The 14878-nt window shown below is 45.5% G+C and overlaps 1 protein-coding gene across 1 annotated transcript in view; it reads left to right on the top strand.

The window, feature by feature from the left end:
- The window catches only part of GRID1 (glutamate ionotropic receptor delta type subunit 1), a 2200418-nt gene that overhangs the window by 1697353 nt on the left and 488187 nt on the right, over nucleotides 1–14878 (top strand). Inside the window, 1 exon segment of the mRNA XM_029609310.1 lies at nucleotides 12955–13116. Within this exon segment, the coding sequence (XP_029465170.1) occupies nucleotides 12955–13116 (162 nt within the window).

The raw sequence follows: 14878 nt of genomic DNA, 5'->3' as shown, positions 1-14878 counted from the left end.
GAGATCTAACAGTCACTAAACAAGAAGACCTGAAAGGCCATAGTCTCTGATGAATTCTCTGAAATATTGCACGATACTTCAAGCACTTGGTTGTGAAAGCATGTAAAACACTAATGATTGATTGATTGGCTGATTGATTGAAAATAGCCTTTCAGTTATGACAAAGCTGTTGGGAAAGTCAATTTGGATGCAGAAACAAGACATATCACCAAAAGGAAGAAGCAAATAATATTGGTTTTTACATGTGTCTAGTGACACCCCACTTTGAGTGGTGTGTCTATTTCTCCAGTACACATCTAGAAAAGGACATTGACAAGGTGGAGAAAGTTCAAGAGAAGAGTACCAGTGAGGTGCATGGCTTGCACACTATTCCATACAAAGAAGAATTTGTAGAGCTAAAGATGTACACTCTAAAAAAAGTAAAAGGCAAAAGGAAGATATAAACAGGGCTATGCAGGAGAAAAAAATGTTTTATTTAAAAATTCATTTTGTGGAGACCTCAATTCATTTCTTTAGTTTCAAAACAAAAAATGTTGTTTTTTCATTTAATTCATTTTTTGTTTGCCATTCAAGTCAATGGGGGAAGCATTGCAGCCTATATTGGGCTCCAGAATTTGAGTTTTCTACTTGTCTTAGAACTTTGAGGAAATAAATAATCAGAAGGGAGAAAGAACTCCAAGATACCTAGAAAGACTGTGGAAACTGGAAAGTGGCACCAATAGTGACATGAATAGCCTAAGGCTCATTAAGGGGCAAAGGGTACAGCATTGGCAGGAGTTGTTCAAATCACTAAGGGCCTCATTTTCTAAAGTATCGCAGGCCTGTGATACTTTAGAAAATCGTGCTAATGGGGGGCGGTCCTGCGCTAGATGGCAGCAATTGCACCGCCACGGTGAGATCACTGCTGGTTTCGTACCCAATAGCGCCACCATAGAAGGTGTAGCTATTGGGAGCGAAATAGTACGCGAAAAGGCACCTACCTTTTCGCTGTCTGCGGCATCTTTGCGGAGTCGGCCCCAGTGACGCCCTGACTCCTCCTTTTCCGGGGCCGACTCCGCCCTGATTTAGGTAGCGCAGGTAAATAAGGCCCTAAGAAAGGAGCAAAAAAGCAGCCAAAGTGGGAAGAACACCCCAAGGCTCGAAAAGCGTGCACCAGCACCAGAGACATGAACCCTTGATGGCATATCAAGTGGCAAAAAGTAGGGATGTGAATCGGGCTTCGGAAGATTGAAAATATCGTACGATATTTTCAAAATCATCAGAGATTGTGGGCTCCCCCAAAACGATAGGAAAACCTCACGATATTGTTCATGGGGGTTCTCTTATCGTTTTGGGGGAGGGTGGGAAAAACGGCACACAAAAATAACCCCTTAACCCACCTGACCCTTTAAAACTAATCCCTTAGCTTCCCCCACCCTCCCGACCCCCCCAAAAAAATGTTTTATTGGTACCTGGTGGTCCAGTGGGGGTCCTGGGAGCGATCTCCCGCTCCCAGGCCATCGGCTGCCACTAATCAAAATTGCGCTGATGGCCCTTTGCCCTTACCATGTGACAGGGTATCCATGCCATTGGCCGGCCCCTGTCACATGGAGGGAGCACTGGATGGCCCGCACCATTTTTAAAGATGGCACCGGCCATCCAGTGCTCCCTCCATGTGACAGGGGCCGGCCAATGGCACGGATACCCTGTCACATGGTAAGGGCAAAGGGCATCGGCGCCATTTTTATTAGTGGCAGCCGACGGCCCGAGAGCGGGAGATCGCTCCCGGGACCCCCACTGGACCATCAGGTACCTGTAAAATGTTTTTTTGGGGGTCGGGAGGGTGGGGGAAGCTAAGGGAATAGTTTTAAAGGGTCGGGTGGGTTTTTTGTTTATCGGCTCTGGCGCAGCCGATAAACAAAACTGCGATCAGGCCTGACGAAAAAAAAAACATGATGTGAATCGGAACCGGAATCCGAACCGATTCCGGTTCCGATTCACATCTCTAGCAAAAAGGCACCAAATATGGTGTCGGCATCCTAAGGCACCATGAAGGGAGAACAAAGCAGAAAAACGTAGCAGAGAAAATCCCAAGGCAGGCACTGATAAAGGAGCCAGCAGCACAAAGAGTGGATTCAAGATACCAAACTAAATGAGAGGTAAAAGGCAGCCTTCCAGACTGGCAAGAACAACTCAAGGTGTAAGGTCTAGGGTAGAACAGCAGAGCACGGTGGCAAAGAGAACTCCATGTAAGGTCTAGGCCTGGAAGCAAGGCTAAGTGGCACTAAGACCCCTAAGGTGTAGCACAGGTATATAGCAACAAGACAGAGTAGCATGGGAGATGCACATTGTCAATTGTCAGATTTAGTACAAGAAAATGACCTGTGATAATCATGTTTTAATAATAATCTTTGATTTACAAACCCTGCTTGAAAGTGACCAAGCTGGTGGGTGGAGTTTGATTTTCTTGTGAAATGGGCTTTCTGAAGGAGAGCAACATGAGAGGTACAAACAAGCCCTCCACAGCGGCAACAACACCTCAAGGTATAAGGTGTGGTGTATGACAGCAAAGCTAAGTGGTACAAAGACTTTCAACTATAGCATGAGGGGTTTAGCAGCAAGGCAGAGTAATATGGGAAATTCCAGTCATTCTGTTGAAGCACAGTTGTCAGTTGGATTCAGCACAAGAGCATGAACTGCGATAAGTGTCATTTTCTAGAAATAAGCTTTGATTGCATTCTCTGCTGGAATCTGATGTAGATACTGGGTGGAATTTTGATTTTCTTGTGAAATGGGCTTTCTGAAGGAAACTGATTTCACATGCAGAACATCTAAATGGTTTCTCTGAGTGTGGTATGGTTTTCTGGCAAATTGTGAGGGTGACTTTATTTAGAAAATGTTTCCTATATTCTGAAGCAGCATTCTCACTGTTCTTATTCCTGTTTTTCTGATTATACAAAAGTGATACTTTTACCATACTCAGTACTTATAAATGTTTTTTGTCCTCGCTCAGTGGTACTGTAGCAGACTACTCACTGACTGCACCACTCTAATGTGTGTGTGAATGGAGAACTGTCACAACACAGAGTCACTTCTGACTCTGACTGCTGAGCGGTTGGGCTGACAGTGACAGGCTCCACAAAGCAGCCTGATTTGCTTCAGACTCTGCACTGCCAGAGCTCAACTATCATCCACACTGCCTGTTCATTGCTCAGGCAAACAGAAAGAAAGAAAATCAGAAGCAGTACAGCTAATCTCCCTACTGACTTCCACACTCCATTCTTCCCTAAAGGAGAGAAAAACTGTAACACAGAGTTTCCAACAGTGCCTGCCTACCAGTCTTTCTCCTCCAACTAACTGTCAAACTAAGAAGTTGTACTCTGACAGAACTCAAAGCATCAACATCCTCCCAAGTCAATGACTATAGAAGTAATGAACACTTTGCACATTACATCTCAGCCATGCTCACTCTGCAAGATCAGTGTTACTGGATCCACAGAGCAGCAAGTTATTTTTTTGTTTGTTTTTTTAAACCATATTTTATTGGGAACAGTCACCAGTATAATAACATCAAACACAGAATACAGCAACGGCAGCATGACAATCCCAGTTTTGTTTTTCCAATACGAATACTTACAAACTCCTCCCCCCCTCCACCCTCCCACCCCCCGCCCTGTAGAGAACCAATAAGATGAGTTTAGTGTCGTATTCGTGCACATAGCAAGCACACACCAGCTTATATTTCAATATTAACAGTTAACAGCCGAGTAAACTAATAATCAACCTTCACAGCATCTAGCAGATGCAAACAGGAACTGTGAAACCATAGCAGTCATTAGATAAGAACGAGTCAGATACTCCAGTACAGAAGTATATGCCATATCAATCCTGTTCACACGTCCAAAGGAGCAATCAGTTGAACCAATGGCGAAAGAGATTTGTAAAAGTCAGTCCAAATTTCTTGAAACACCCGCTTTTTCTTTGGAGTAAACCTTTTATACCTAGAACCATACTCCAATTGATAAAGCTCAGACATGAGAGAGGTCCACATCTCTTGAGTAGGTGGATGAGGCTCCAGCCACTTAAGCAATATACACTTTTTAGCGATTAAACAAGCCTTAGAAAGAAAGCCAGTATTATCGACATTCAAGCTGTGTTCCCCACTGTCATTATTAAGAAGACAAAAGGAACAAGACCAAGTTAATGTAGACCGCATAATTGCCGAGAGACGAAGCTGAATGGAGTCCCAGAAGACCCTAATGATAGGGCAGACCCATAGACAATGTATTAGGGTGGCTTCTTCCTCAGGGCACTTGAGACATGTAGCTGATGATATGGCTCTCATGCGGCATGCGTGAGCAGGTGAGTATACAATACGATGAAAGATACGTTGCTGGAGTTCGCGGAGCGCCACATTGTTAGTAATTGTAAAAATAGATTCATAAGAGTACTTAAGCGCACGCTCATCCAGCTCTTCTCGGCAGTCTCTGGACCAGGATGAGAGCAACGTTTTGTATACAGAGAAAGACATATTACAATTGTAAAAGGCATAAAGACATGACAGAGAACCTTTGTGAAGCTGTAAACATGCAATGAGCTCTTCATATCTGGTATTGTTTATGGGCCCTTGCGCCTTTTGTAAAAGGACCCTACATTGTGCTTTCAGATACACAACAATTAAAAAGTGTTGTGGACCTAACTCCAAAAGTTCCCGCCACTGATCCACAGAAGGTATCTGCCCAGTAGAAGAATCCAGCACCCTCCCCAAAGGCCATCTCCCACCCACTGCAGGATGTGGATGTATAGGGAGTACTGTCAATGAGATCTTTGAAGACCCTCTCAACGGATAGTGATAGGAGACCTGAGGTGAAAGGTCTAGAAGCTGCCTGGTAACCCGCCACACCTTCCGCATCGTTTTTATTAGGATAGAGGGTGAGCTCAGGGTTGTGAAATCAGCTCCCGTGACATGTAAAACATAGCTAGGGTCAAAGGGGGCGCAGATGAAGTGGATCAGCTGTGGATCAGTGTAATCAGAGGAGCCAAAAAACCAGTCGCCCAAAAAACAAAGATTTGCCGCTAAAGCGTAAAGGTGAAAGTTGGGAAGACCGTAGCCACCCTGAGCTTTTGGGGCCATCATCGTAACATATGACAGCCGAGCTTTTTTGTTGCACCATATAAAACTCCGTATGGCTTTTTGTAACACTCGCCTGTCTTTCACCTTGAGTAAAACCGGCAGCATAAGCAGCTTATATATTAATTGGGGCGCAATCACCATTTTTAATACTGCTATACGCCCTTGGATAGTTAGTGGAAGAGATTGCCAGCTGGCCAGTTTCGCACACATTTTACTAATCGTGGTCGGGACATTCAATCCGTACCACAATTTCGGATCGGCATGAATTATAATTCCCAGATATTTGATGGAAGACTGAGCCCACTTCACTGGGAAGTCAGGCCAGGCGGCTCTGAGTGACCCAGAAATATCTAAGGCCTCGGTCTTATCCAGGTTCAGTTTGAACCCTGACAGAAGTTGATACTGACTGAAAATCTGTATAGCAGCTGGGAGTGCCGTCTTTGCATTAGACAATAACAGTAGAATATCGTCTGCAAAAAGAAGGGTCAATAAACATCTGCTGCCTATCGATATTCCCGTAACCCCCTTTGACGCTTTCAGAGCTGCCACCAATGGTTCCACGGTCATGATAAAGAGAAGTGGCGACAGTGGGCAGCCTTGGCGTGTGCCCCTTTGGAGACTAAATTCTGCTGAAAGGTCCCCATTTACCAAAATTCTAGCCGTGGGATTAGTATATAATAAAGTAATGTAATCAAAAATCCTACCCACAAGGCCCAATTTATGAAGCACTCGATATAAGAAGGGCCAGGCGACTCTATCGAATGCTTTTTCCGCGTCACAAGTAACTAATAGAGGGTCATGGACTTCTTTCAAATGGCACCTCTCTAAAGCCACCATTACTCTATGAATGTTTACCGTGGATCGCCTCCCCACCACAAAGCCCACCTGATCAGAGGAAATGAGACTAGGCATAATATACTTCAGCCTATTTGCCATAATTTTGGCATATAACTTTTTGTCAAGGTTCAATAGCGATATCGGCCGATAAGAAGAAGCCAGAAGTGGATCCCTGCCAGGTTTAGGGAGAACTACTATCGTAGCCGCCCGCATTGTGAGAGGCATGCACTTCTGGTCCACCATCTGCTCAAAGGCCTCCCGTAAAACGGGGGCTAGTTCTTCAGGCATAGACTTATAAAAAATCGAGGTCAAGCCATCAGGCCCCGGAGCTTTTTGATTGGGTAAAGCTTGAATAGCCTCCCTCACCTCTGTAGTATCAATAGAGCGCTGCAATTGAGCCAATTGATGAGGGGTCACACTAGGTAAGGACAATTTCTGCAAGAATTCATCTACTGCCGCCTCATCCACCCAATCTGCAGCATATAAATTCTGATAGTATTCAGAAAATATAGATGCTATGTCCGCAGACCCGGATTTTACATCTCCCTGAGCGTTTTTCAAGTTAGGGATATATTTAGACTGATCTTGTGCCCTGAGAAGGCAGGCTAACAAACGCCCAGCCTTGTTGCCATGGTGAAAAAAAGTGTATTGCCTGTGGCGCAGCGTGTTAGCTGCTCTCTCATGCAACAGGGTATTGAGAGCCACCTGTATCTCTCGATAAGTTGTTAGTCTGGCTACCTCACTGGAATGCTGATTAAGTTGTCTTTTCAGAGCTCGTAATCTCTTTTCTAAAGTCAAGATATCCTTATCCACTTTGCGTTTCTTATAAGAAGCATAACTAATTATGTCTCCCCGAAGTACGCATTTAGCAGTCTCCCACAGAAGGGTAGGGTGTAGGGATGTGAATCGTTTTTCAACGATTAAAATTATCGTCCGATAATGTTAATATCGTCTTAAATCGTTATAGAACACGATACAATAGAAATTCTAACGATTTATCGTTAAAAATCGTTAAATCGTGTTAGTGCGCACTAACGGGCGTTAGTGCGCACTGACTCCCCGTTAGTGCGCACTAACTCGATTTAGTGCGCACTAACTGAAAATGATACAAATAAACACTTTCCAGGTCACTGAAGGTCAGTTAGGAATGAATATGTGTTCCTATTGGCTGGCTGCCCTCTTATCTATTGATGTTACCAAGGTTACCACTGAGGTGATGGTTGGGGGGATGGGAAATGGAACTGGAAACTAACGAACACCAACAGAAAATGAAACAAAGTGTTCACACTTCCCAGGTCAGTAAAGGTCACTTAGGAATGAATATGTATTCCTATTGGCTGGCTGTGCTCTTATCTATTGATGTTACCAAGGTTACCACTGAGGTAATGGTTGGGGGGATGTGAAATGGAAACAGTTGGAAGCTTGACATGTGATGATCAGCACTCACGTGACTAGAACTTCTTTGTTTATTATTTTTGTTAGCAGACACGTGCATGTTGAATTTGCCAATCACTGTGCATTTTAGAAAGGTGGTCCTGGCTGGAACTGTACACAGTTCAAATATATGTAATTGATTGTTGGTAAGTGTATTTTTTAAGTAGCCACACTGGCACAAGTATGTTTACTTTTCCTCCTACTTAACTCACTAGCTCAGCTTTGTAAGAAGGGCTTCTCTGCTTGTGTGTTGTTTTTGTTTGGTGTGAGGAGAGCAGAAACATCAGATCTTTATTCAATCTACTACAGTCATCTCTTACAGTGCCCTATCCCTATTAATACCAGGAGTGTTGTGATCTTCCTGCACACAGTGCCCTAACCCTGATACCAGTCTGAGACAGCTCCCTCCCTGCATTACTAGTGAGAGGCTGGCTTCACAGACAGGGGGGAGCTGCCTGACCCTCACTCCTGACTTCCCCCATGTCCCAGCTAGTGAATGGTGTGTGGGTGAGGGGGGGGGGGGAGGATGGTGAAGTCTGAGACAGCTCCCTCCCTGCATTACTAGTGAGAGGCTGGCTTCACAGACAGGGGGGAGCTGCCTGACCCTCACTCCTGACTTCCCCCATGTCCCAGCTAGTGAATGGTGTGTGGGTGTGGGGGGGGGGGGGGGAGGAGGATGGTGAAGTCTGAGACAGCTCCCTCCCTGCATTACTAGTGAGAGGCTGGCTTCACAGACAGGGGGGAGCTGCCTGACCCTCACTCCTGACTTCCCCCATGTCCCAGCTAGTGAATGGTGTGTGGGTGAGGGGGGGGGAGGATGGTGAAGTCTGAGACAGCTCCCTCCCTGCATTACTAGTGAGAGGCTGGCTTCACAGACAGGGGGGAGCTGCCTGACCCTCACTCCTGACTTCCCCCATGTCCCAGCTAGTGAATGGTGTGTGGGTGAGGGGGGGGGGGAGGATGGTGAAGTCTGAGACAGCTCCCTCCCTGCATTACTAGTGAGAGGCTGGCTTCACAGACAGGGGGGAGCTGCCTGACCCTCACTCCTGACTTCCCCCATGTCCCAGCTAGTGAATGGTGTGTGGGTGAGGGCGGGGGAGGATGGTGAAGTCTGAGACAGCTCCCTCCCTGCATTACTAGTGAGAGGCTGGCTTCACAGACAGGGGGGAGCTGCCTGACCCTCACTCCTGACTTCCCCCATGTCCCAGCTAGTGAATGGTGTGTGGGTGAGGGGGGGAGGAGGATGGTGAAGTCTGAGACAGCTCCCTCCCTGCATTACTAGTGAGAGGCTGGCTTCACAGACAGGGGGGAGCTGCCTGACCCTCACTCCTGACTTCCCCCATGTCCCAGCTAGTGAATGGTGTGTGGGTGAGGGGGGGGGAGGATGGTGAAGTCTGAGACAGCTCCCTCCCTGCATTACTAGTGAGAGGCTGGCTTCACAGACAGGGGGGAGCTGCCTGACCCTCACTCCTGACTTCCCCCATGTCCCAGCTAGTGAATGGTGTGTGGGTGAGGGGGGGGGGGAGGATGGTGAAGTCTGAGACAGCTCCCTCCCTGCATTACTAGTGAGAGGCTGGCTTCACAGACAGGGGGGGAGCTGCCTGACCCTCACTCCTGACTTCCCCCATGTCCCAGCTAGTGAATGGTGTGTGGGTGAGGGGGGGGGGGGGGGGAGGATGGTGAAGTCTGAGACAGCTCCCTCCCTGCATTACTAGTGAGAGGCTGGCTTCACAGACAGGGGGGAGCTGCCTGACCCTCACTCAAGCAGAGAAGCCCTTCTTACAAAGCTGAGCTAGTGAGTTAAGTAGGAGGAAAAGTAAACATACTTGTGCCAGTGTGGCTACTTAAAAAATACACTTACCAACAATCAATTACATATATTTGAACTGTGTACAGTTCCAGCCAGGACCACCTTTCTAAAATGCACAGTGATTGGCAAATTCAACATGCACGTGTCTGCTAACAAAAATAATAAACAAAGAAGTTCTAGTCACGTGAGTGCTGATCATCACATGTCAAGCTTCCAACTGTTTCCATTTCACATCCCCCCAACCATTACCTCAGTGGTAACATCAATAGATAAGAGCACAGCCAGCCAATAGGAATACATATTCATTCCTAAGTGACCTTTACTGACCTGGGAAGTGTGAACACTTTGTTTCATTTTCTGTTGGTGTTCATGAGTTTCCAGTTCCATTTCCCATCCCCCCAACCATCACCTCAGTGGTAACCTTGGTAACATCAATAGATAAGAGGGCTGCCAGCCAATAGGAACACATATTCATTCCTAACTGACCTTCAGTGACCTGGAAAGTGTCTATTTGTATCATTTTGAGTTAGTGCGCACTAACTCGAGTTAGTGCGCACTAATCGGAAAAAACGATTTTTAACGATTTTTCAACGAAATAATCGTGCCAAACACGATTTTCTTCTCCTGCCACACGATTTCTATCGTTAAGACGATATGGAAAACGATTCACATCTCTAGTAGGGTGGGTAACATGTTGCGAATTATTAAGCAAGAATTCAGACCATTTCCTTTTAAGAAAAACTGGGAACTCCGGGTCTCCCGACAAGAAAGCTGGTAAACGCCATTGAGTACCCGGAGCCGGCCCACCACAATTAAAAGTCCCTTTAACCGGGCTATGGTCAGAGATGACTAAAGCTTCAATGGAAGAAGCTGTGAATTTAGAAAACAATAATTCAGATACGAACAAATAATCTATCCTCGTTTGAGTATTGTGAGCCCTGGCTAAGTGAGTATATTCCCGGTCACCCGGATGTAGGGAGCGCCATAAATCTATTAATTGTAAGTGTTGGCACAGATAATTAGGTCCTTTATGAACACTGGGCAAATGCCCCCCCCCCCCTTGCCGGTGATCTATCTAACTGGGGGTCTATAACAAAATTAAAATCCCCACCCAAAATCAATGGAAGGTTTCCTAATCTAGAAATTTCTGCAATAAGAGTTGTATAAAACCATGCTCATAACAGTTGGGAGCATAAACTGAAGCTAAGAGAATGGGGGTGCCTAGTAGTAGACCCTTAACCAAAATATATCGCCCTTGTGGATCCTGAACACAAGTTTGCATCTGAAAAGGAACCGATTGATGAATCAGAAGTGCCACCCCTCTACTTTTTGTGGACCCGGTTGCATAGTAAATTTGGGAGACCCATTTTTTCTTGAGCTTCTGAATTTCACTAGGAAGCATGTGGGTTTCTTGTAAAAATATGATTTTAGCTTTCAATCGCTGAAGGCGAGCAAATACCTTTTCCCATTTTATCGGGGTTCCCAAGCCCGCTACATTCCAGGTAACTACATCCATCGCCATGGTGAACATGTAAGAGATTTGGGCCAATGGGTGAGCACCTCCATGCTTCCCTTGTGAGTGCCATATTTCTCCAGCGCCCCTTTCTTCTCCAGGCCAGAAAATTTTCCCCAAAAAAGAAAAAATATATCTGAGCAGGCCATAGCACAACCACAAAACTCATTTAAAACACAAAATGTAGTACATATTGTATAATTAAGGTTCTCTACAGGTATCTCCCCCCTTCCCCCCCCCCCACAACAAAATATACGAACATCTTGAGACCCGATTGTGGGTCAGGTCTCACCCGATATAGGGTTCTCATGCAGGTGAGGCCCCTAACGGGATGGAGATCAGAGATGGGACCAATGTGCTCGGCTGCCCCCCAGCAGAGCAAAATAAAAGAGAAAATCACTAAGCACATATATTCAACATATCACACATCTCGACGAAGTGGCAAACAGACTTGCAGCTATCATCAATATACAGCAGCGAGCTCTGGTACTCGGCCTGCCAGTCAAGGGTCAGCAGTCGTCGAGGAGCCTACCAGACCCCCAACATAAGTATGTGCTTCTGTAGCCGAATCAAAAAACCGAACTTGCCCTAGGTGAGTAATCTTCAGTTTCGCTGGAAAAAGAGCAAATCGAATGTTTTTGTTCACAAGCTCCGAGCAAATGGCGTTGAAGGCCTTCCTTTGCGATGTGACTCTCGACGAGAAGTCCTGGAAAACGAGAATCCGCTGCGCCTCATAATGGAACTCACGAGCCTTTCAGTAGTGCTGCAGAACTAGCGATCGGTGCACAAAATGTAGAAATCGTGCAATCACTACTCTCGGTCTCCCTGCGGTATTCCCCTCTGGCCACCGCCCCAGGCGATGAGCACGCTCCAAGAGGCCCCCAGACGGAGAGGCCAGGGATGGCACAATGCGCAGGAGCCAGGCTTCCAGGAGTCGTGGTAATTCTCCTTCGGGCAGGTCTTCCGGGATGCCAATAAATCTTAAATTGTTCCGACGCGATCTATTCTCAAGATCATCGAGTTTGTCTTCGCTGGCCTTTGCAGACTTTTCTAACGCCGCCATCTTCCGCTCCAGGGCCACCACATCATCTTCCACGAGGCCAACGCGACCCTCAAGGCGTTCCGTGCGCGAGTCTATTTCTGTAAGGGAGACTCGAACGTCTGCAATTTGTTCAGTTGATGTAGCCGCACATCCAATGCAGCAACGACAGCTTGGGAAATCTTGTCCTCCAAAGACATTTCTTCTGGGAACTCGTCCGAATCCGCCATGAGCGCCATTTTGTCTTCGGGCGCTTTCAGTCTCTCCTTCTCCCCCTTTCGGTGCGAGCGTGTCGCCATGTGGATTGCAAAAGTAAGGTAATCCGCCGATACTTCTCACTCAAACACTCACAGAGCTGTGGTTGGAGCAAAAAACGTCGGTATTCTACTTGATAACACTGCCGATTTTGCTTGGGGGCAGCCGGAGCTCAGCAGACAGCAGCCTACTAAGCCCACCACATCACGTGATCCCCTTTGTTTGTTTTTTAATGCTTCATTGTGATATGTTGTCTCTGTTTTGCCCTTAACAACATGCCCTTCCCATGTCTGACAAAGCAGTGAGGTCATATATAACTCACTTTGTTGGCTGGTTGTTGTACTGTAACAAAACAATCTGACTGTATTGCATCTGATGTTCTCCATAGACTATAATGGACTTTGAAATGAATGGGTAGAAAAAATGAATCAAACAGAATTTGTTTAATTCAGGGGTCCCCATAATTTGTTTTGGGGATTCCCAAAATAAATGAATTGGACCCAATTTGTTTTGGGATGCCCATTCATTTTAAACAAATGTACATTCTACATCCCTAATAAAGATTCTAATATCTAACAGGCTTCAATGAGTTATCATAAGATAGCATTTTCCATTGAATGAGATGCTTAAGGAGAGGGGGGGGGGGGGTGCGTGGTCATCATTTGAAGCTGAAGATATTGATGCTCAGAAAATATATAATATAATTCTTTCAAAAGAGAGTGATGGGCATCTGCATCACATATCCAGCAGATGTGTCAGAGCAGAATTCCAGTATCTGGTACAGGACTTTGGTGGTTGGGAAAGAAAGGGAGAAGCCTGAAAACCAACATCTGTAGACAAAGATGGGCAGGCTGGGTGGCCACGTGATCCTTATCTATCAGTATCTTATGTTTCTCTGCTTCTACAAGAAATCTGTACATTTAAAAATATATTAATATTTCCATTATTTGCAGGTATCTAATCTGTACCTGTATGACAGTGTATTGATGCTGGCAAATGCTTTCCATAGAAAGCTGGACGAGAGGAAATGGCACAGTATGGCAAGTTTGAACTGCATGAGGAAGTCAACTAAGCCTTGGAATGGAGGCAGATCCATGTTGGAGACCATCAAAAAGGTAATATTTTAAAGAAGTTTACAGCAGAAATAGTTGGGGCTAAAGGGAACTCTACTGTTATATTTTTTTGTATTAAATGCTTGAGAAAAATCAAGCATTTTTATTTCTTGGACAGAGCTATATGACCGTGTATCAAACTGAATTGTTAATGGAACAATCATAAAGTACTGACCAATGGCAAAGGAACTTTTAATATTATGAGGCGTTTTGATAAAGGTAAACATTACATTCTAGTGATGCTTGACCTGTCAGCAGCATTTGACACTGTAAATCATGACATACTCTTAAATAGACTAGAAGAAATAGGCTTAAACAACAAAACTATCAAGTGGTTTAGATCATATCTCAGTGACAGATATTTTCAGGTACAAATTAAAGACGCTATAACAGAAAAAATAAACCTTCAAACAGGAGTACCACAAGGATCTGCCCTCTCTGCCACACTTTTCAACATATACTTTTTACCTCTATGCCACCTGTTAGCTGGTTTGGGAATCACACATTACATATACGCTGACAATATCCAATTAATTTTACCCATTGACGATACAATCGAGAAAACATTAAACTTAGCTAACATGTATCTAGATATCATTAAACAGCTACTAAACCAAATGGAATTAGTAATCAATATAGAGAAGACAGAATTCTTACATTTAGAAAGAAAAAATATGGAAATCAAACAAAACCCAATCACACTAAAAAATAACCAACAAATAATACTTGCAGAGAAAGTACGGAATCTAGGAGTAATAATTGACACTGAACTAAGATTAAAACAACACATATCTCTAAAAGTAAGGGAAGGATACGCTAAACTCATGGTCCTCAGGAAACTTAAACCACTGCTGACAACTGCTAACTTTCGATCAGTACTACAAGCATTAATATTTGCAAGCACTGATTATTGTAATGCACTTCTACTAGGTCTTACATACACCTCACTAAGACCATTGCAGGTTCTGCAAAACTCAGCTGCAAAAATTTTAACTGGCAAAAGTAAAAGAGATCACATCACTGAAACACTGGCTGAATTACACTGGCTTCCCATTGAACAAAGAATTAGGGATGTGAGTCGTGTGATCGATCATCTTAACGATCGATTTTGGCTGGGGGCGGAGGGAAATCTGATCGTCATGTTTTGTTTTTTTTAAAAATCGTCAAATCATAAATCGGCGGGAAAACAACCCTAAAACCCACCCCGACCCTTTAAAATAAATCCCCCACCCTCTCGAACCCCCCCCCAAAATGCTTTAAATTACCTGGGGTCCCATGGGGGGGGGGGGGGGTCCTGGCACGATCTCCCGCTCTCGGGCCATGGCTGCATTAATAGAAATGGCGCTGGTGGCCCTTTGCCCTTACCATATGACAGGGCAAAGGTAGCGCCGGCACCATTTTGGTTCCTGTCACCCGATGTCACGAGTGCAGGAGATCGCTCCCGGACCCCCGCTGGACCCCCAGGGACTTTTGGCCAGCTTGGGGGGGCCTCCTGACCCCCACAAGACTTGCCAAAAGTCCAGCGGGGGTCCGGGAGCGACCTCTTGCACGCGGGCCGTATTGCCAATATTCAAAATGGCGCAGGCGCTACTTTTGCCCTCACTATGTCATACGGGTCGTACGACATAGTGAGGGCAAAGGTAGCGCCGGCGCCATTTTGAATATTGGCAATACGGCCCGCGTGCAGGAGGTCGCTCCCGGACTCCCGCTGGACTTTTGGCAAGTCTTGTGGGGGTCAGGAGGCCTCCCCAAGCTGGCCAAAAGT

Source organism: Rhinatrema bivittatum, chromosome 7, assembly GCF_901001135.1.
Source record: "Rhinatrema bivittatum chromosome 7, aRhiBiv1.1, whole genome shotgun sequence".
Lineage (NCBI taxonomy): Eukaryota > Metazoa > Chordata > Amphibia > Gymnophiona > Rhinatrematidae > Rhinatrema > Rhinatrema bivittatum.
This window is presented reverse-complemented; position numbering and strand designations above follow the sequence as displayed.